Source organism: Lepisma saccharinum, chromosome 2 (assembly GCF_977018435.1).
Source record: "Lepisma saccharinum chromosome 2, izLepSacc3.1, whole genome shotgun sequence".
NCBI lineage: Eukaryota > Metazoa > Arthropoda > Insecta > Zygentoma > Lepismatidae > Lepisma > Lepisma saccharinum.
The window spans coordinates 149,597,602-149,620,050 of NC_139230.1; the positions used below are offsets into that span (position 1 = coordinate 149,597,602).

At 36.0% G+C, this 22,449-nt stretch overlaps 1 protein-coding gene across 5 annotated transcripts in view; it reads left to right on the forward strand.

Annotated features, from left to right (window-relative positions):
• LOC145984143 (solute carrier family 41 member 1-like) overlaps nucleotides 1–6,580 on the forward strand; it is a 251,261-nt gene extending 244,681 nt beyond the window's left edge. For all 5 annotated transcript variants that reach the window (XM_083117593.1, XM_083117594.1, XM_083117595.1 and 2 more), the window contains one exon: nucleotides 4,032–6,580. In XM_083117593.1, coding sequence (XP_082973719.1) covers nucleotides 4,032–4,208 — 177 coding nt within the window. In that variant the 3' untranslated portion in view covers nucleotides 4,209–6,580. The remainder of the gene's footprint in view (nucleotides 1–4,031) is intronic.
• Nucleotides 6,581–22,449: the final 15,869 nt, after the last annotated feature.

A 22,449-nucleotide genomic window follows, 5' to 3' on the forward strand; every position in this document is an offset into this window, starting at 1 on the left:
TAATGGGGTGACATGTGGTCAATATGTCGGACCCTCCCCCCTCCTCTTGGCCATTATAGGATATCTTTATGGCCGGGTTACGCTACTCAATCGTAGCTCCTCATGATGGTGGGTTTCCACCAACCCTATACACAGGCTGAAAACCCAGAGACTGAACCCAGGTAGACTCGAAAACTGCCATCCTGTAGTCAGAGCCCAAAGCACAGCACCTTAGACCGCATGGGCCACGGAGGAGGATGAGGCAGATTCATATACACCAAGAATTGGGTAAAATGATAATTTACCTCATAATGACAAAAATGTATTTACTTGTTTCAATTTTTGATTCTTCAAAAGGTTTGTGGTTTTGGCATTGAAGCCCATAAAGTTCGAAAGAGGAGTGTTTACTATCCTTTAATTAGTTTCCAAAATTGTATTTTCTACACGTTTGTTTATAAAATAATTGCAATGCCAATGTTTCAATGCAAAGTCATTCACAGGTTTGTTAAGAAGAAGTTGAGACAGGATTTAAGTCCACTATATGCACAGTAAGGCTAATCGGAACTAGATCTACGGTTTAAAGTGGGATCCGAAACAAAAACAAAAAGTTTTCAAAAGTTAATGTGCCAGTTATTTGGTTTGGCTACATATATCCCATGTCTCACTACAAGAAACAATCCCTGGTGCAACATGGTATCAAAGTAAAAGATTATCTCGAATTTTATTTTCCAATTATTTATGTATTATACTGATTCATTTTGAGAAAATACTTCCCTGATGTACATGTGCTGCCAAGAGAAAGTAAGTAGGAAAAGTGGCATGGGTGTTGACAGGGAAGGTCAAAGGGGTATAATTCCCCAATATTTTCAATTTTATGTGTTACTCTTATTCTTTCTTGCATCTTTTTTCTTTCTTGTAGATTTTGATTTCCTTTTTACAGTCTCAGTCTTTGTTTGAGCTTATAGTACCTATCTACTTGATCGTTTCTTTATATATTTTTTTCCTTCCCATTTCCTTCATTATTCTCCTTCTGTTTCCCTTCTATATTTTTCTTCCTTTTTTCGTCAATCATTTATACCCCTATATTTTTCTCTGTGTCAATTCTTTAGTTCTCTTCTGTTGCTTTCCTCTCCATTTTGTCTCTTTCTTTCTCTGACTTTGTCTCTTTTTACTCATCTACTCTTGGCTTTCCATTTTCTTTGTCCCTGTACCTGACTTATTTTTTTCCTTTCTCTTATTATCTATAACTTGCTTCATATATCTTCTCCCTTCCTTAATACATTTCCTTCCTCTAATGACATGTAAACATTATGTCACTATATCCTGTAGGATACAACATTATGATATGAACCCCCACCACCCCACAAAATTTCCTGTGGGTGCCTATGGGAGAGTGGAATGCATCTTGGCTTGGAAGAAGGAGGGGAGGGTTTCATAATCATTTAAATTCCACCCAGTCCTCTACCATCATCAATGCTTAGATAGGTTGTAGGGATGGGACAGATTAATCAGTACTCTATGGGTATCAGCTGGTGTAGGCATATCGATGTATTGGTTTATGGCCGAAATTACCGATTATTTTACCGATCCAATATATCTATAAAATTCTGCCATTTTGTTATAATTTTTATGGATAATCTCCATGTCCTGGTTTTTAAAAAAGTAAATGTCTAAACATGGAACTTCTTTTGCACTGCATTCACCTGGAAACAAACATTTATTAAAGAGGTCAATGAACTCTTCAGGTTCTTCAAGGACCATTTGGAATCTTATATCAGATCAGTAGAATATTGGTTATCTGTGAATTTTATATCGATACTTTATTGGTTTCGGCCAAAATTGCACTCCCCAAAAAGCAGACATTAACCTCTAAGCGATTTAAGATTAATCAGCATTCTATCAATATTTTCAAAAGTCACAGAAAAGATAGTATCTATACAATTAAAAGATTACATTGCAAAATATAAAATCTTACCTGATTCTCAATCAGGTTTCCGTACTTCTCATAGTACAACCACGGCATTATTATCTGTAATGGACAATGTTTTACGTTCGATTAACGATAAAAAAATAACTATACTAGTATTATTAGACCTTTCTAAAGCTTTCGATCTTGTCAATCATAACCATATCCTAGCAAAAATGAAATACTACAGTTTTTCGAAGCCTGTAATAAACTGGTTCCTATCATATCTACATGAAAGAAGACAAAAGGCTTTTTACCCTGCCGACACCGGATCATCACCGATAACATTAAATGGCGGAGTCCTGCAAGGTTCCATTCTGGCCCCCCCTTTTATACACCTTATACGTCACTGATATATCAAAGACCATCAGCCATTGTAATATACATTGTTACGCGGATGATACGCAGTTGATGATATCGTCATCACCATTGGATTTCTTAAACAAGATAGATAATCTAAACAATGATTTACATACCCTTAACAAGTGGCTCACTGCAAATGGGCTCACAATTAACCAGAATAAATGCGTATACACAATTTTAGGCTCTAACTATTATCTTGAAAAAGTAAATTATGATACAATTAACATCAAAATTAAAAACCATAACATAATTTATGCATCAACAGTTAAAAATCTATTCCTTACTTTTGATCCCAATTATTCCTGGGCAGGGCATATCTCAGCGCAATGCACAAAAGCACTTACAAAAATGAGATCACTCTACAGGAGGAGAGACTTTTTCACTAGAGAAATGAAATTATATCTCATCAAAACTCTAATATATCCTATTTTCGATTACTGTGATGTGGTGTATGGCACGAATTTACAACGTAAAATATCGAACAGAATACAAAAAATACAGAATTCTTGCATTCGTTACATTCTCTCGATCAGGAGAAATCAGCACATCCTACCCTTGCTCAATACATACAAAATCCTTAACATGTGTAGGCGACGCCTTCTGCATCAGTGTTCTACAATATATGAGGTATTAAAATTGCAAACACCTAGCTATCTCCACGAGAAACTGGCATTTAGAAATTCCATACATCCATACAATACTAAAGGTCGGTGAAAAATGACTCTGCTGTCAGTTTCGAAGGCTCCTTCTCCCTCTGGTCTGCAAAGGTTTGGAATGCTCTTCCCGATTATGTTTCTTTTGCTACAACACCCAAAAACTTAAAAGAACAAGTCGTATTATTTTTATTGCAAAGACAACAATTGAGCATTAGCTCGTACGGCTAAGCAACAGGAATCAAGTAAAGTAAAACCATGTATTTTGCAAACACTTATCTGACACAACGAATATTTCAACCTGTGTGCATGCTATTTTAGTATTGATTTGTAAATTCCGTGTGTACACATGTGTATGTGTGTGTGTGTGTGTTAATGTATCTGTCATTGTATTCTCTTTTAATTTTATTATTTTTCATTTATGCCAAATTCATTCATGTTATGTTCCATATTTGATTTCAGTATTATAAATATATGCATTGTAACTTTTATTCACCAGAGTTAGGTGGTAGAGCAGCCCAAGGCTGAATCTCGCTCTGTAGTAAATAAAAAGACTTTTCAATTCAATTCAATTCAATATAGTATTCCCGATGGGTTTCACATGCTTTGCCTGCAAAAAGAGGGGGTACAGGCACAAAATACTGTGCAATGCCACTGTATTCAATAACAATTATAGCAGATTGTTTTTCTAACTTTTACAATGCTGCAGTAATCGACTGTACTGTACAGGTTTTATATGCACACTCTGAAGTCAGAAGTTGCAGGTGTGAATCCATGATGTATATACATTGTGTGGAAGGAAATAGCAAACACTCACCAATCAGCATCTGGTTACCTGGACTCCTTTCAAAATTTGGGACAAGTTACTGAAACCTAGCAGTCTTTGTGTCTGATTAATGAAATGGTGAAGGGCAGACTGAGGAGAACATCCTCAACATCCTCTCACAATGAATTTAAATTGTTATGGAGAAAAGAGGTAATAAAACATCAAAATTCAAAAATGTAATTGGGTTAAAGGGTTTGCTATTTGTAACCAACTGACCTAGTGACTAATTTTTTTTTTCTTGCAGGTTATGCTACTGTTATTCATTGCACATGTCCTGATACACTTCATGTGGACCTTCAAGGTTGATCCTGATAACTCAGCAATTCCATACTTAACAGCACTTGGAGATCTCTTGGGATCTGGATTGCTTGCTTTGGCATTTATATTTTTGCAAAAAATTGGTTACTCATATTCAACATAACCATAAATATGAAATTATTAGTTTAAAAGTACAAGTCCATGAGCAGAGCCTTTAAGGAAGTCTTCCAAAGTGAAGGGAAAGGAGATGTTGAAAGTCAAAAAGTGGAAATGAAATATTCCATGAATACAGTAATGAAACTCTGGAACAATATTTACATTAATATTTGTGATATTCTGATATCTCAGTATTTTCCCCAAGTACAATTCTTATATATATTTATGTAGTGAATTTACACAGAACAGTATTCTTCAATCGAGAAATTGAACTGCAGTACTGTGATATCATATGTATATACGTTGGACATTTGCAGTAGTGTGTTTTTAAATTCAAAGTGCATCCAAGTGATACTAGTGTATCATGTGTAGTTACATATATCAGTTGTTGTGCAACTGTTCTCTCATTTATTTTGTAATGTGATTTTAGCATCAGTTCCTTTCTGAGGTTACTTGTAAGTAACCTATATTTATGAACTCATATTACACAGCATAACATTTGTGTACTTAGAACCATAAGTATGATTACAAAGTGCTTTAATAACTTCAAGTGTGTCTTTACAAGAGTGTGTATGCATGAGTGTGGATGGGTGTATGCTAGGAAGGGAGAGTGGTGAACAATTAGTCAATACATTGTAGATAGAAAATGTGTCTCCTTTTGAAATTATGTCTTGCATGTGAACTTATCTCTTCAATTTCAAAGTTGCTGGTGCCCTAATACAAAATTGTTTGAAAGATACATTGCTCCAAAGAATGTATGTAAGAGAAAAATTAACCCTTCACTCCTAATTGTAGACATAAGATATAATTGAAGATGATTTAGCATCACATTAGTAACATAAATGGCACAGCATTTCCTGAGAGCTTTGTCATGACTAGAGGGCAGATTTTTATAGAAATCCACTGTTTCTCTTGCAAATTCAAGTGCTATCAAAATGTCAATTCATTTCACCATGTTTAGTAGACCACTTTATTAAGATTTCAATATAGGTCTACTGTGTGCATTTTTTTTAATTGCAGTAAAATGAAGTTCTGGTTTTCATCTCAGATCTTGACTGTGAGATAATAAATTATTATACAGTAAAATATGATGCTACAATTGGTACACTTCATTCTGTGATCAGTATGTATGATTGTGTAATTATTCTATAACATTCCTAAAGCACATAAATGCCTTCCTTAACTTCTATCACTAAGAATTTATTTTTCTTAAACATTTGTTACCTATCTACCATGCGTCCATTTTGATCTTCAGCCGAGAGATTGGGAGAAGCGTGGTGGGTGGTGCTGATGGAGATGCAGACATTTGGGGCCTGTAATGCCCGCTTATTTTTATGGACATATATCTGAAGATCAAAATGAACGCACGGTACTTATAGATAAGTGATTATGATGTAATATTTGAAGTCTCAGCTAAAATTCATTCAAGAGTGTCATTCTCAAACAAGTTCATGTATGAAGATGTTAGATTTCTTTGCAGAATGTTTTATAACTTTTTGGCAGGGGGCATGAGAGGTTCTCTCCCTCATGCATGTCTTATAGAGTGTCTCTCTTACAAACCCTGCATATTTCAATTAAGGATCCTGTATTATAAATAAAATCTAATCAATCTTTTCAGGTGGTACTCAATAATAATGTCAAATTTTGAGCTATCAGTACCCACAATGTTGTCATTTATTATGATAATACACAAACAAGTTGTATCAGGAAAGTAATTTATCAGTGTCAACTACTGTACTGCTTCTATTGCTACAAGAAATATTCTTATATAAGAAAATAACTTATGAAAATTGGTTAAATGGTCAAGAAACTACATGGTTTCATCATTTGCCTTTGATTATGCTTCTAACAAAACATTTTAGGGCATATGATATTTTAATGCATATTCTTATGTACATTTTACTATGTTTTAATGTTTGTGAATCAGCCATCTAATAATGATGCAGTGTTCTCCTGTGGAGGAAATTCAGTGTGGTGCTGATATCCTTTTATTTGTTATTGGCAGTATGCAAATTAAATATTTTGCTTTGATGAGGATGACATTCATTGCTCAACTCATGTGTAAGCATCAAAGGCCACAAGTATGGCAATATAACAATAGGGTCTCCCCGATGTTACCAGTACAGAGATTAAAATTATACTTTGTTTGCCAGGATATTTTACTTGTGGGTGTAATTCATGGCATCCCTCATTTTAATTTGCACTCTGCCTAAGAGCAATAATGTCCAATGCATAAATTACTTTACAGAAGCTACTCACACTGTGTTCAGTGTACTTCTGCATGCTATTCATGTCTATACCTTCTACTGAGAAGTGTAAAATGAACAAGTTTAAATTTAAATACCTAGTCTTACCATAAATACTGTCCCAAAGTTGTAAGTAAATAGACACAAAATGGTGAGAGATATTGTAATATCAGAATAACATGAGGTGCATGGATGCATTATGAACCAAAATCACAAATAATTATTTGAAATGGCCACCTTTAGCACTGACAAACTTCTGAAGTCTTCATGGCCGCGCATCAATGGAATTACACAACACATCAAGTGGAAACTCTGCAGCTGCCTTCTGAAGAGACCGCTTTAAACTGTCAATATTGGGATGTCTCTTCTTGGAAGCCATCTCTTGAAGCTTGGACCAAAATTTGTAGTCCAAAGGGTTTAAGTCTGGACTGGCAGAGGGCCAATCTGACGTGGATATGAAGTCAGGAACATTTGCCTCCAACCACTGCTGGGTGGTGCGTGCTTTGTGTGCTGAGGCTGAGTCCTGCTGGAAGCTCCAGTTCTCTCCATGGAAGATGGTGTCGGTAAGATTCTTGCATCGTTTCTCAAGCACTGTCTGCTGGTACACTTTGGCTGATGTTTTTACCCCTTTTTCACAGAAATGGAGCGTTCCCTCATAGCAAATGTTCCAGACTTCATTTCCACTTCAGATTGGCCTTCTGCAAGTCCGGACCTATACCCTTTGGACTACAAATTGTGGTCCAAGCTTCAGGAGATGGCTTGGAAGAAGAGACATCCCAATATTGAAAGTTTAAAGAGGTCGATCTCTTCTGAAGGCAGTTGCTCATTTTCCTGTCGATGTGTTGCGTAATTCAATTGATGCGCGGCCACGAAGACTTCAGAAGTGTGTCAGTGCTAAAGGTGGCCATTTCAAATAATTATTTGTGATTTTGGTTCATAATGCATCCATGCACCTCATGTTATTCTGATATTACAATATCTCTTACCATTTTGTGTCTATTTACTTACAACTTTGGGACAGTATTTATGGTAAGACTAGGTATATACAGCCTATCTCTTCAAAGATTCTATATGAGAAATTAATTCACCATTACAATGAAATTAATTTTCATCACATTTTAAAAGAGAACTTATTTTGCACAATAAATCTGTATTGTTATCATGTTTGTTTCTTTATTCTGTACTTATATCACTATTGGCATTATGAACTTAGAAATAATACATCTTTGTTATGAAAAGTAATCATTGTGTCGCAATGGAATTTTTTATTAACTGCATGTATTAAGTTAAAAATTATACTTATACTGGTGAGGGGACGCAATTTAAATGTTGCCTGACTTCATTCAAATCAGGGTCTAAAGTAAACTGTAAAACTTCTTTAAAGCAAAAATACAATTAAACTGCCAAACTTAATTGCATTTTAATTGTAATAGAATACAGAGGTGTATATAATAAACTGTTCCCAACAGAAATATTATATTGTGTTCTTCTCATTTCCAAATATTCATTGATTTTAAACAACAGTTTTAAAATTTCAAACTTAATGACTAACCAAATATTCAGGAGTTATGTTCATGTTATGATTGTGTTAGATCAGTGCATAAAGCTATTATAAATTCAATAAAAGTTCAGAAGAGCAAATAGGTCACAAGCCTCTGGAAAGCACCATCAAATAAAATTTCAGAAGGTAAAATTTATATTCTAATTCAATATGCAAGAAACTTCCAGAAAAGTGACTCATTTCATGGAAATCGAGAAAATGCTGAGGAGTTATAGAGGAAGGGGAATTTTTGGATCAGAGAATTGATTGATTGATTGATTTGGTTAATTTTACTTCGTTTTCTGCCACTTAGGCTAATCGCGAAGATGATGATGAGTGATCATACATTGAAATTGATGAAGGGACACTCAAACACACCCATGTCCAGGCCACGGTTCGAACCCGGGACCTGTGGAATCACAGGGCACTGTGCTAACCACAGAGGCCGACACCAAAATATTTAAGAGGAAATTGATGAAGTAATACGAAATGGAAAGAAGGAGAATGTAAGAGAGATGGAAGTGAAAGAAAAAGAAAATGAACAGAGGGGAAAGCGGGGGAGTTCAGGAAGAAAGGATCAGAATAAGAGATGACTTTATGGAACAGTTAAAAATGAATGTAGGGGAAACATACACAAGAGAAGTGAACACACAGAAAGAGTATGTAAGAAACGAAATAAACAAACAGAAAAATATAGCTGAAATTGAGAGAGATAGAAAAGAGAGAAAGACACACACACACAAAGAAATAATAGATTAATGGCAAGAAAGAGAGACCCAGAGCTAGAGATGGGGAGGGGGGAGAATGTTCGTTTTTATTCCACTTTTATGCAGTGATATGGTAATATGTGATTTTGAATTTCTTTTATACTTATATATGCCACTCTTCTGCCTCTGTAGACGGGAACTCTGTGGCTGAATGGTTAGCCTTAGCACAGCGTACTACGATGCAATCCCGGCCTGGGCATGGATGTTCTTTGTGAGCATCCTTTCATCAATTTCATCATATCATCACTCATCTTTATGATTAGCCAAAAGTGGCAGATAAGTGAAGTAAAATAAACCACATCAATCAATCAATCTGCTGCCTCCATTGGCTACTCATGAGAATGAAGATAAATTGTGGTTAATTGAAGTAACGGAGTGATATTGAAAAAAGGAACACCTATGCCCAGAGTGGAAAGTTGAACCATCAGTAGAGATCGGTGTGATTTATGCCAAATTGTAATAAGAACTTCTGTGACTTGACATCCAATGATAATCCAGTTACACAATGGAAGATTGGTTACAGTAATGTGCTTCGTAGTCAGAGATCTGAAGTTTTGTTTTGTGTTTTGTGTCTATTTCATTTGTTCCTCATCCATACTCATCACTACAAAAAAGGTAGAAAAACAATGCAAAATTACTGAAATAGATAAAGAACAACAGAGGTGTCTTTTCAGAAACGCATATCATACACAAAGTACAGAATATCAACTTTCACTTTAAACTGTATAATGGAACAGCAATTACTAATTACTGCATCTGTATTTGAAGAGCAAACACATACAAAAAGGAAATGCCTGGCAGCTATTGTTTCTGTATCCTCTGCAACCTGGATCACTAAAATTGCTCCACTTGCCAATCCCTTACCCTTGGTAGGCATGTTATGCCTGCAGTTCTTGGAATTTTACAAAAATTGAAATATTTATTATTGCCTGGCTTTGAACCTGGGACTGTCCAAGAAATTCACTAACTTGACCATGCAGATCCTTAGATAGTTTCAAAGATCAAGAAGAGATGTAAATGAGTAAATGAGTGAGTTAAAGTTAATGGTTGTTTCACTCAGCACATGTGGCTACTATGCATCATTTGCATAATCTCCTCTGGAGGGCTTCCGCAGTAGAAAAGTCATTTGCTTCTGATCAAGGGGCCTCTGGTTTTATATCTGGTGGAGGCCTAAATGGTTCGGATCCCACTTTAAACTGTAGGTCCAGTCCTGATTAGCCTATATGTGCATAAAGTGGACTTAAACAACAACTCAACGCATAATGCCAGAATGAACACCTCATGTAAAAACCTTACCTACATATATTTTAAAAGGAGATGTAAAGCCACTTGGGAAAACTTATAGGTACAAGGTTGTAATGGAAGGTGAACAGAACACACACAGCACATTAAAAAGGTGAAGGGGCATTAAAATTTTACACCAGAGATATTCTAAAAGGCCTATTGTTCTAAAAAAAATTTTAAAGAACTGTAAGTTGAAACGTCGGCCTCATCTACCAATGTGGATCATAGGGAGTCATGAAGATAACAATTTCTTCCGAAGACATTACACCCAACATTTTGCCCCCATGTCCCCCATTAAATCAGCCATTGGTAACAATAACCCCAGGAGTGGAACTGTGTAAGGATATGAAATCCTCACCCCTGTCAGAGACCTTTTGGAGGTCAAAGAAGACTGCAATTATGTGTTCCTTGTTAAGTAAAGCATCCTGAATATCTGTGTCCAGATTCAGGAGATGGTCAAGCATGGAACGGTTGGGCCGAAACCCTGATTGAAAATTACTGATTAAGGTTTTCAATAACCAGGTGAAACGATTGTTAAATATGTCTTAACACTCCATAACCTGCACGGTAACACTGAGTTCCGCCTTTTCTGAACTTTTAAATTATTTTCCTTACGAGTGCAACAATGGTCTGGAAAGCACTAGGTAACTTATCCCACAAAAACATACAGACATTCACACCTTCTTTCTGGTGTTCTTTCAGTTGTTTACATGCCTCAGCAGTGACCGGTCCCCCTTAGGTGTCACTCAGTACTGCACGTGGGAACGTTTCCTATTTTAAATCATAGCAATCCAGCCATGAATGTGGCAAATATAAGAAGAATAAAATGATGGTACATTGTTCGGAATGCAAATGAATTGTATGCAGAAACCATATGAAATGTGACAGTTGTCAAATTGTGATATTGAAAAGTGACAACATTCAGTCTGTTTTACTTGAGTTTGTACATCTCTTTTCACATATATCTCTCGTAAAAGTAGAAGAAACGTATTGAGGTTTGAAAATTTTAATATCTTGTATCTTTGAGTTGCATTTCACTTAATTGATTGCATTTTTGCAAGTCAGCAAGATTTTGACTGAGAATTTTTGAACAAACAGTTCCTTTCTAAGCCCATGTAAGTTGTATGATTTCAATTCGTTTTGAACAATATGTTGAAAATTTTTGAAAAATACATTGAAAATTATGTAAATGGTGAGTTCATCTTTTAGTTCCTTTATTATATGGAAAAATTTTAATTATCTTGGAATAATATTTTGGTGCATTTGCTTCAAGAATCTAAGCATGTAATTCTATGTAATTTTTTCTCTAATGTTTCTAGTTTATATAGTTTAGAATATAGCTAATAAAAATATCCAAAATGGATTTTTGCATATATCGCCTGATTTCCAGTAAGAACTAGGGTAATTCAACATAAATTTGCATCAATAATTCATCTAAATAAAGTTGGTATTGATAGGGCTGCACTAAGTGCCGTGCACGGGACATTTGTGCTACTGTGAGGGTGAGGATGACAAAGGGTTAAATGAGCTTTGACATACAGATATTTAAGGTGATAGACCTGTGATGTGACCTTTACCTGGTTTCAAAATGGGAGCAAAAATATACTCTTTCGAAGAACTTTGGAATAAATTCTTAAACCAGAATTTATTGCAAAACATGAGAAGAAAAAAATTTAGATTCACAAGAAGGTGCAGCAGCATCTCATATTGGTTGCTATCCAGTTTTCAGAAGCTACTTTTTAAAAGTAATTGAGTTACATTTACAGTTACTAATTTAAAAAGTAAAGTAACAGTAAAAGTAAAAAAGTAATGTAAAGTAAAAGTACTTTAAAAGTAACTGTAAGTTACTTTTACAGTTACTTTCTGCTGGAAATTTTCTTACAAACAAATTACACACAATCAATGACCATAAATTGTAATAAAACAATGTGTGAATACTTACTTGTGTTTTTATATATTTCTGGTATGTAGCTACTGCATGTTCAGATAGTAAATGCTCAGTGGCTGTGGCCAAATCTGGAAGTAGCGATGGTATGAGAAATTATTTGCAACATGTAACAATGTCACTTCGCATTTATGATACATTTGTCACATTAGAGTAGATGGGAGAGAACAAGTTGCCACAGAAGTCTAGTTCTGAGTTCCATACCTCAAGTCTATTTCAGTTTGTAAAAATAAACTAGTGTTTAGTTACAGGTATATTAACCAAGTTTGCAAAATTATTGATGACTCTTAACAGAAAATTTCAATGTTAGTTTGTTGGAGTGATAAAGTGGGAAAGTGATAAAGGCCAGTTGTCTGAAAATCGCAGGTTCAAATCTCTTTTAGAGCCGATTTTTTTTTAATTAAGTGGAATTAGTGTACAACAATTAAACTTTCGATAAATCTAATTCCTCGTCGATGCCACTTATGATGTGTTTATCATGTAATTTCTCCAATACTAAATTACTTCTTACAGGAGGCAATAGGGCAGACAGGGAGAGAAAATCTTAACTCTTTGTGGCCCAAATGTGAGGTAAAATATGAGTTGATTGTTTTAAAAAAAATAGAAGCAGTCATCGCAACACATATACCCAGTGGCATAGCAACATATTGTGAGGCCTCACATGAGATTAGAAAGCTAGGACCCAATCCATTCTTACAATTGAAATCTCAATGTGAATCGATACAAAATCTTCAGGGATACGTCAGCAAATTATCATATTTAAATAATAAATTACTGACGAAAATGCTATTTAATAATTTCACTCACCCTAAAAATGTCTTTCTTTGTTTTCTGGGAGCTGAAATATGAAGCTGTAGGAAGTAAGTAAGAACTGCTTATATTATCCATTGCCCTCTTGAGTAGCAAACAACCCAAGCATTTAAATGCCTCACACATGCTTCATGGCAGTTGGAGGTGCTATATTGTTAATATATTAAAATTGGGAGTGCAAGGTCTGGAGAAAGAGGAAAAGAAAAGACAAAAAAAGCTGTCAGACATTGATGATGACATTAATGTAAGTCTAATTTGTGTTATTTCAATGCTTTATGTGAGTAATCTTGTGACAATTTTTTTGTTTGGTTTGGTTTGAGTTGCTGTTTTAAGTCCACTTTATGCAAAGTAAGGCTAATCGGGACTGGACCTACAGTTTAAAGTGCGATCCGAACCACTTGTTCCTAAACCAGGTATCGACCCTGACATTTTTTGTTTGTTCCTAATCTGTTGAAAATAGCAGAGCTGAAATTTAATTGAAAGGTTTGCCTTTGCAAGACTTGTGTACAGTAAGTATCTTTGTGAAAGTGTCTTTTAAACATGTAGAGTCATGTGTATTGTTAACGAGTTTCTAGTTAAAGCTATTACTGTTAATGAAGCATTAATATATGTAATACTAAGAATGTTACTTAAACCCAGCATGCCCTGGATGTAAAACAGTTTCATACTCCTAGCCGAGGACATAGCATGTTTCTGCTCCTTTGGGTTCATCTCTTGGCACTTTAAATGTAGTTCACAATATTTCTTGATACCTATTTCTTTTATCATCTTATCCTTCAATTTCCACACTCTTATCCTTCTCTCTTGTTCCTTCCTTCTATCTTTTATTTTCCATCTCCTCATATCTTCTACTAGTAGCCTGTGGTCATTGTCTAAGTTCTCACTGGGTATTATGAGGGGCAGTCAAATGAAAACCAAACACCCACTACAAAGTGACAATGGAGTTTGTTTTATTCAAAAGTGATTGCCACAAGTGTTAAGACATTTATCCCACTGGGAGACGAGATGATCAATTCCAGTCTTGTAGAAAGAGGTAGGTCGCTGACGGATCCACAACCTCACCCACTGTTGCACTTCCTTGTCCGAATGAAACTGAGGTCCACGAATGTCTTTCTTCAGGTCACCAAAAATGTGGAAGTCACAAGGTGAGAGATCGGGGCTGTACGAAGCATTTTCCTGCCAAATTTCTGAAGCTTACCCCTCACCAGATTGGCAGTATGGGGATGGGCATTATCATGCAAAAGGTTGATTCCATCCGACAGCATTCCAGGGCATTTTGACCTTATGGCATGTCGCAGTTTCTGCAACTTGCCTGCATAGCATTGCGCATTGATTGTGGCTCCACGCACTAGGAAGTCGACAAGCAGAGGGTCCTTGCAGTCTGTGAAGAAGCTCATCATGACCTTACCTGAACTTGTATGCACAGCCTTGGATTTCTTTGGTCAGGGAGAATCGACGTGTTTCCATTGTTGGCTTTGCCGTTTGCTCTCGGGCTCAAAATGGTGGCACCACGTTTCGTCCCCTGTGACGATACGTGACAGAAACACATACCCTTCCTTGTGGTACCACTACAAATGACTCAGACATGCAGTCACTCTGTCAATCTTTTGTCCCTCCGTCAGTTGATGTGGAACCCACTGTGCGAAAATTTTTCAGAACTGCAGGTGATCTTTGATAATGGCATACACAGGGCCATGACTAATGCCAACCTGAATATGAATTTCTTCCTCTGTGATTCATCGGTCTTCTCGGATGAGACCATTGATCCTCGCAATCACATCAGGCGTAATGGCTCGACGGGCCTTTCCCAGGCGCAGATCGTCTTGCAGTGATGTGCTTCCTTCACGAAATCTCTTCTGCCACTCATGCACACTTGCCAGGGACATGCAGTGTTCGCCATACAATGCAGACATGCAACGATGAATTTCGCATGTTCCAGCACCCTCAGCCACCAAGAAATGAACCACACCTCTCTGCTCTTCTTTGCTGCCTCCATTTCCAATACTGGATGAACACACTTTTCACTACACTCACCTCCTGAGCAATGACGAAGCAACTGTGTGGACCTGAGCGTTTTCACTATGCATTTCTCCTACCCTACAGATGGCAGTATCGACAACAACAGTGTTGCCAACTTTTACGAGGAATGTGTTTTATGGTGGGTGTTCGGTTTTCATTTGACTGCCCCTCATACTTTAATGTTGTACATTATCTTCTTTACATCCTTGTTTACCAATATATAGTAAATTACAGACTTTTGTTCATTATACCAACTGTATCTTGTAATCATATAGCTGACATATTTCTTCTTAAACCAGTTATTACCTACTAACAGTCCGTTTCTCTTACCAAAGTCCAGTAGCCTCCTTCCCTCCCCATTCCTCTGTTCCCATCCATCTGCTCCAAGTATTCCCATACATCCTGTTGGTGGGGCATACACTTGAATTATTTCCATTACTTTCCCTCTTAAATTAAATGAGGACTAAATTTGGTAAATGTTGTAAGTGCCAAAAGCGAAAGTTTTGGGAAATCGCATTGTTCTGCACATCAGCCCATAAGAACGTTCACACTAGTGACCTCTTTACATGCTCATTGCTCTAATACTACAAGCACACTTTTGTAAAAAAATATTTCACTATCTCACATCTTCCACATATCCTGCAATAGACCCAAGCCAGGTGAAACTCATTGGCAACTTTCACATTCATTGGGGTGGAATCTTCAGGGCAAATTCTTGAACAGAGAAATGGCAAGAAAGATGGTTGTTCTTGACACTCACTACTGCTCCCTACTTGTTTGGACAGTTCCAGAAATAGAGTTGTGCTTTAAGTTTGTGCTTGACAAATGCAACTTCTAATTGTCTGAGAGAAAAGTGTCGCAAATTAATGAAGTGGAAGAAGTAACTAAATTGCCATTAATTTATGACTCCTAAATAACAATTTAAATGTCATAAAGTAACTGTTGAAAATCTTATTTCAATTGAAAAACAGTATCTCTGTTAGTGTTACTTGGTTTTAAAAGTAATTAGTCACAGTTACACTTCCCAAAAAGTAACTGTTACTTGAAATGAGTTGTAACTAGTTACTTCCAAACACTGCTTTAAAGATCATCCTATATATAATATGTGAGTTGAAGACTAAAATTGGTAAACGCTGAAAGTGCCACAATAATTCAAACACCATTTTCCACATTAAACTGTGAAATGTGCCATGCTTTATAATGTGGTAAATGTGAAATGTGGCTGGTAGCCCTCTAAGTAGTTCAAAGGGCATGTAAAGAGGTCACTAGTGTGAAAGTTCTTATGGGCTGATGTGCGGAACGATGCGATTTCCCAAGACTTTCACTTTTGGCACTTACAACATTTACCAATTTTAGTCCTCATATGTGTGTCATATTTGAATCAATGATTTCATATACAGGGTGTCCAGAAAGTAAGGAACTATTTCCATGTTTCAGCCAACTTAGGAATTTAATTTTTTTTTCAGGGTGAAAAAAATTACCAGGCACAGTGTTGATCATTGCTGAACCTGTTGCCATTCATCACTCAATAAAATTATGTTGTTTATTGCTTTTCTAATTTGTCATTTACTAAATTCATTGTCACTGAGTCATCCAATCTACTGCACAACAGTATTTAATAAAAATGGCTGTCTTCATGGAGTCAGATATATGCTAATTTAACAGGTAGGGAGTACAACTTGGATAACACACAGAAGCATGAACCCAAGGAAAAAGCATTTTCATAACTCAAAAATGAGATTTGTTTTTTTATACAAGAAGCGAAACATATGACTACATTTTCAAATATTCTTGTTGATTCTTGTAAGAGCTTATATAACGAAACATAATAGCATACCCATTTGGTGGATCAAGTAGAAGTGTGTCGTCATGCAAATTAATAATAACAAACTGGCAATAATACATTATTGTTAGAAATTAGTTCATTATTTGATTATTATTATTTCTCCCAATTCAATTAATGTCATTGGCCCAACCAACCTTCACATGAAGTTTTTGGTAATACCAACACATGGAAAAGTAATGAGTGTCTCTCTCTCTGTGTGTGTGTGTGTGTGTGTGTGTGTGTGTGTGTGTGTGTGTGTGTGTTGTCAACACCGAGACTTACTGTCCCACCAATGAAGAATACACTGGTTCGAGACAATTTTACTCACAATAGGGAAAGTATCATATCATATCATATCATATATCATAGGGCCTCCCCGATGGTGCAGTGGTTGCGTCACTGCCTTGTAAGCAAGGGGTCCCGGGTTCGATACCCGGTGGAGGCACAAGTGGTTCAGATCCCACTTTAAACTGTAGGTCCAGTCCTGATTAGCCTTACTGTGCATAAAGTCAATCATCAATTCAACATTCAACAACAACATCATATCATATCATATCATATAGTAACATATCAGAAAAATGCTGTAAGTTTGAGATCAATACTTTATTTGTTTGTTTTGTTTATATAACAACATACAAGTGCCATAACATATTCTTGTACTAGTTATCAATTAAATGTGTTACTGTAGTAAATGAAGAAACATTCAGGCAAATATCATGAATATGATTACACAACACAAATGAACATTCAAAATAAAATAACTTAAATAAAGCAGGAAAAATAAGCCTTTGCTGCTATTATAAACAGCAGAGAAACTGAAAATACACACTAATTAGCACACAGTAAATTGCCATTTCATACTGTACACTGCATAACAGTAGAAAAAAATTTAATTCAGCAGAAATGTGGACCAAGCTACTTAATGTAAACACTCTTGGGCAGATATTCATCGGAAATTTCACTGCACTCTTGCAATTCTTCATCTAGTTGTTTAGGAAAACTACTGTATTTGTATAAGAAAATAGCTTAATTGAAAATAACTCTTTCAAGTTGCTTTTCTGATACCTTTGGTTACTTGCAACTATGAGGATGTGGTTGAGGGATAAAATTAATTAAGGGAATTAAAAGGTGGGACCCATAACTTTAAACCTTGGTAGAATAATCATGATTTGACCAACCACTGAAGCATAAGTGCAAAAATACTTACAAGATTAATAAGGGGGAGGGGTATACAAAAATAGTACTAATTGGACTGACACTGAATTGTTTATTCATAGTACACATCATAATTTGAAGTGAGATCTAGATGTGTATATATTTAGTTTTAGAACTGTATTCTACATTCAGTTTACAAGTGCTGATCACATATGTTATATGACCCACATATATAGATTTTATTTTACATATATGCACAGACATTTTTAATGACTTTGGAAAGCAATTTCCACAATTACTTTTAGTGTTATCAGTTAAGCATCCATTCTTCTAATGTTTGTTGCATAGCAATGATCACAATGATGATAATCAAGTAAAGTACAACTTGAGACAAGCAAGCTTAACTGTGTAAGAAAACAATATGAATCTAATACGATAGTTGCAGTTGGAAGCAGAAGAAAACATTTCTGCATATTTTCACCATACTGCAATCCAAAAAACATCATACAAAAAATTAATGTAAGGGAGATCGGCGGAATGGCGCCACACAAGGAAATTCCGCCACCCTGACTAAAATGAAAACTAATTGTAGCATGAGAACGGGACAGCTCATGACCTCTAGTGACCAACGATAGAAACAGTGCCTATGTTGATGGTGGCAGTGCTGCATGTTGTTCGTTTGTTCTAGTTAAAAGTTTAGTTTGCAACAAGTTGCTTCTTATTTTCGATCTTCAAAGAAGTAGAGGTATGTATCTTGTGATGTTACATTACACATTTAAGATGGTAATATATATAAACTACATGTATTCATCTACATTTTGATGTAATATGTTTCACTCGTTCGATTCTTCATTCGCCTTTAATTACTCATGTCAAAATATTGTCTGCTCGGGGTTATGCTGCCGGTGGCATATACACACACACATTTTTAATGACTTTGCAAAGCAATTTCCACAATTAATTTTAGTGTTATCAGTTAAGCAACTATTCTTCTAATGTTTGTTGCATAGCAGGTCACAGTCATGACTGATGCATTCATTTCTTTATCAATCCAGATGCCTAGAGCACGAGAAAGAATCACTGAAAAAGCGAAATGGACCGAAGATGAATTACAATTACGGATTTCAGACGATTTTCATTTGAAGTAGCAGAAGAATTAAATATAACGCACAACTTTAATCATACAACTCGAATGGCTGGTGAGGACTGGGTAACAGAGTTCTGCAAAATAAATCCTGAAATTTCTCTGCGAAAACTCTCGGCCAGAAGCATTAGCATGGTTGGATTCAACAACGAAGAAGTTGTCCTCTTCTTTAGTAATGTAGATTTACTGATGGGAAACCATAAGTTCGAGCCTTTTCATATTTTCAATATGGATGAAAACTGGAATATCTACTATCCAAAAGCCAGGTCATGTTCTCGCAGCTAAAGGTAAAAACAAGTTGGAGGTGTAACTAGTTGGGAAAGAGGGCGAAATATTACTGTGATGTGTGCAATGAGTGCCTCTGGATGTTCATTTACCCAAGGAAAAAAATGTCTCCCTTGCTTGAGAGAGGTGGGCCAGCTGGTTTAGTGTAGATATGTTCTGACAATGGCTGCTCTAATGATGTTATTTTTCTTGACTGGCATTTTAAGAAGTTTGCAAAACCCTCACGAGAAGATCCTGTTCTCCTGATACTCGATAACCATGGGAGCCATGTTTCCTTGCCAAGCTACGAGTTCTGTCACCAAAATGACATCCACATGCTTTCACTACCTCCACACACTTCACACAAAATGCAACCACTAAATGTATCATTCTTTGGGCCACTAAAAAATGCCTTTAACAGGGAATGCGACAAGTTTACGTGGTCAAGAACCTACAGAAAGATTTCACCTTAGGAAATGGGGTCCATTTCAATGAGGCCTATATGACTGTTGCAACTATTGAAAAAGGAGTATCAGGTTTTGCAGCACTGGAATCTATCCAGTAAATAAGGACACTTTAAAGGAAGAAGAGTTTTTGTCGGCTCCAGCCCTGAAGCCCATAGTCATCCATGATGAAGAAGACATGGATGTCGAACTCCCAAACCAAACAGAAAGTGGATCCATGAATGAACAAAACATTCAACCAATTCCGACTGAAGAATTGGTCGTTAACAGTTATGATGGTTGGCCTGGGGTTCCATGTTCATCAGGAATAGCCCAAAAGTCAAAACAAACTAAACCTAAGCAAAAATTTACTAAGCATTGGAGAAGTTTTCCCCAATCCCAAAATATGCAGCTGTTAAGGTCGAACAAAATGCGAAGAGGAAAAGCCATTTTTCAATACTGAAAGGAAGTCCAATGAAGGCAGTGTTGGAAGAAGCGGCTGCAAAAAGTGAAGAAGAGAAAAATAAAAAATAAATTAACAGATCTACAGGCAGCATCCAAAATTTTGGGTAGGCCTCAAACAACAAGACCTAAAGCAACTAAGAAGAAGGGAACAACAATCCTGAAAAAAATAAAACCAAGGATGTTGCCCCAGGTGAGAAGTATAAAAACAAACTCTGCAATCGCCAAATAAATTTTGAGAGCTCATCATCTTCTGATGACGCCAACGACACAGAAAATCTTTGTGACGACAACGAAGATGATGAAAAGACGTTGAACTGTGTATGATTTGTGGGGAATATGGTTTCAATGAGCTCTGGTTTCGATGCGTAAGCTGTGGGAAATGGGCACACTGTGAATGCAGTGAAGTTGAATCAACAGAAAATTACATTTCTGACTTTTGTCAGATGTAGTTTGGTTGTAGGCCTATATGAAAAAAAGATCTAGCCTAAGAAACAATGTCAAACATTAATTTATTTACAGGTACTTTTGTTAAAATACAATGAGTTTCAAAATATTGTAGGTGAGTTATTGAATTCTTTGCCTTTTATCATTTACTGTAGTTTATTGAAGGGTGGCGTTATTACCCTGAATGCATGGTGGAATTACCCCGGTACCCAGGGTAATCCTGCCACTGTACAGAGTTATGAAAAATATATATATATCTTTAGTGAAATATTTAAGAAGTTAAAAAAATATATTGTCGTACTTAAGAAACCCCAAAATTTGATATTGACTTTTCTAATTTTTGTGTCATTTCTTCATATATATATAAAAAAAATCCTTACATTGCGGAATTTGCCCGGTCTCCCCTAATTCTGTTCCTGTCAACACTATCAAGTTATCACACAAACAAACACACCCAAATGAAACAGCAACTCATCACTGCGAAATATGACAAGGTCTGATGTTACCAAAGAGATGTTCCATACAAAAACCCAAGAATCCCTGCTACAACACTGTAATTTTGCTTATTTCCATTGACATACTTTCTCACAAGTGCATGCAATTTTTACCTGTCACATGGGACATCATCAGCCCAACTCCAAAATATAATTTTAATATTGTCTGCTATTACTCTGAGCTTATGATTTCCTTGCACGCTGTCCAAAATTAACTTTCAGAAGTAGCAAATACTTCAAACGTAGCAGTTTCATTATTCATATTTACAAGCACACACAACAAATTAAACACACCATCAAGGGCGCTCACAACGAGGGGCAAAGGGGGGCTTGCCCCCCATGTATTTCTGGAAAAAGTTAATGTAATTCGAATGGTGAAATTGTGGTGATATTTTATAACAAAAAATATTGTTTTCTATGACTTAGAGACTGTAAGTTACAGCAACTATTATTATTATTATTATTATTATTATTATTATTATTATTATTATTATTGTTATTATTTCAAGTATGGTTACATTTAAGCTCACAGTCTATTCTTCATTGATTGATATACACAATATGGAAATTACAAATGTATGTAATTTAAAAAGAAACAATAGTAGTAGTAGTAGTAGTAGTAGTAGTAGTAGTAGTAGTAGTAGTAGTAGTAGTAGTAGTAGTAGTAGTAGTAATAATAATAATAATAATAATATAAATTGTATGACTGTCCCCCTTGAGATGAAATTCTGCAGGCCCCCTTGCACATCATACAAGCACAATCATTTTAAGGCTTGTATCTGCAAAGCAAAACATGATTATTCCTATCAGCCAGGCAGTAAACATTTCGGCACCCATGCTCCCTGTTTGGGCATGGCATAGGCAATTTTTGAATCAGAGATTCCAGGAAATGCATTCTTGTTTCCATTATAGGTTTCTTGCACAAAGGACATTTTGTGTTTCTAGCCTTGCAAGACTGGCACACCTGGTGACCTTCGCTACACATGAAAACTGGAGGTACCAGTATATCAAGGCAAATTTTGCACTCCAGCACCTTCCACATATTGCTTAAAATCTCATCTCGCCTATCAGCAAACTCCGAAAACCACTCCTGAAAAGTAATACAGAAATAAAATAATATTCTTGGCATATTTCTAAAAATTGTGCAAGGATAAAAATTAAGGCAGCCTAGAAATTAATCCTGTGACTTGAATCCATGACTTCACACAAGCCTAGTATTGGGGTAACTATTTCAACACATAGTTGGAATTTCTCCTACTTTTCTCGCCCCTAGTATACATTTTGAAAACAAGAAAGGGGGAAGGGGGACAATGTACAGCCAACAGCAAAATAAATTGTAGGAGAATTGTTCATTACCATTTCTAGTCAGTCTGTTTTCCCCAGTGTGATGGTTATTAATTGAA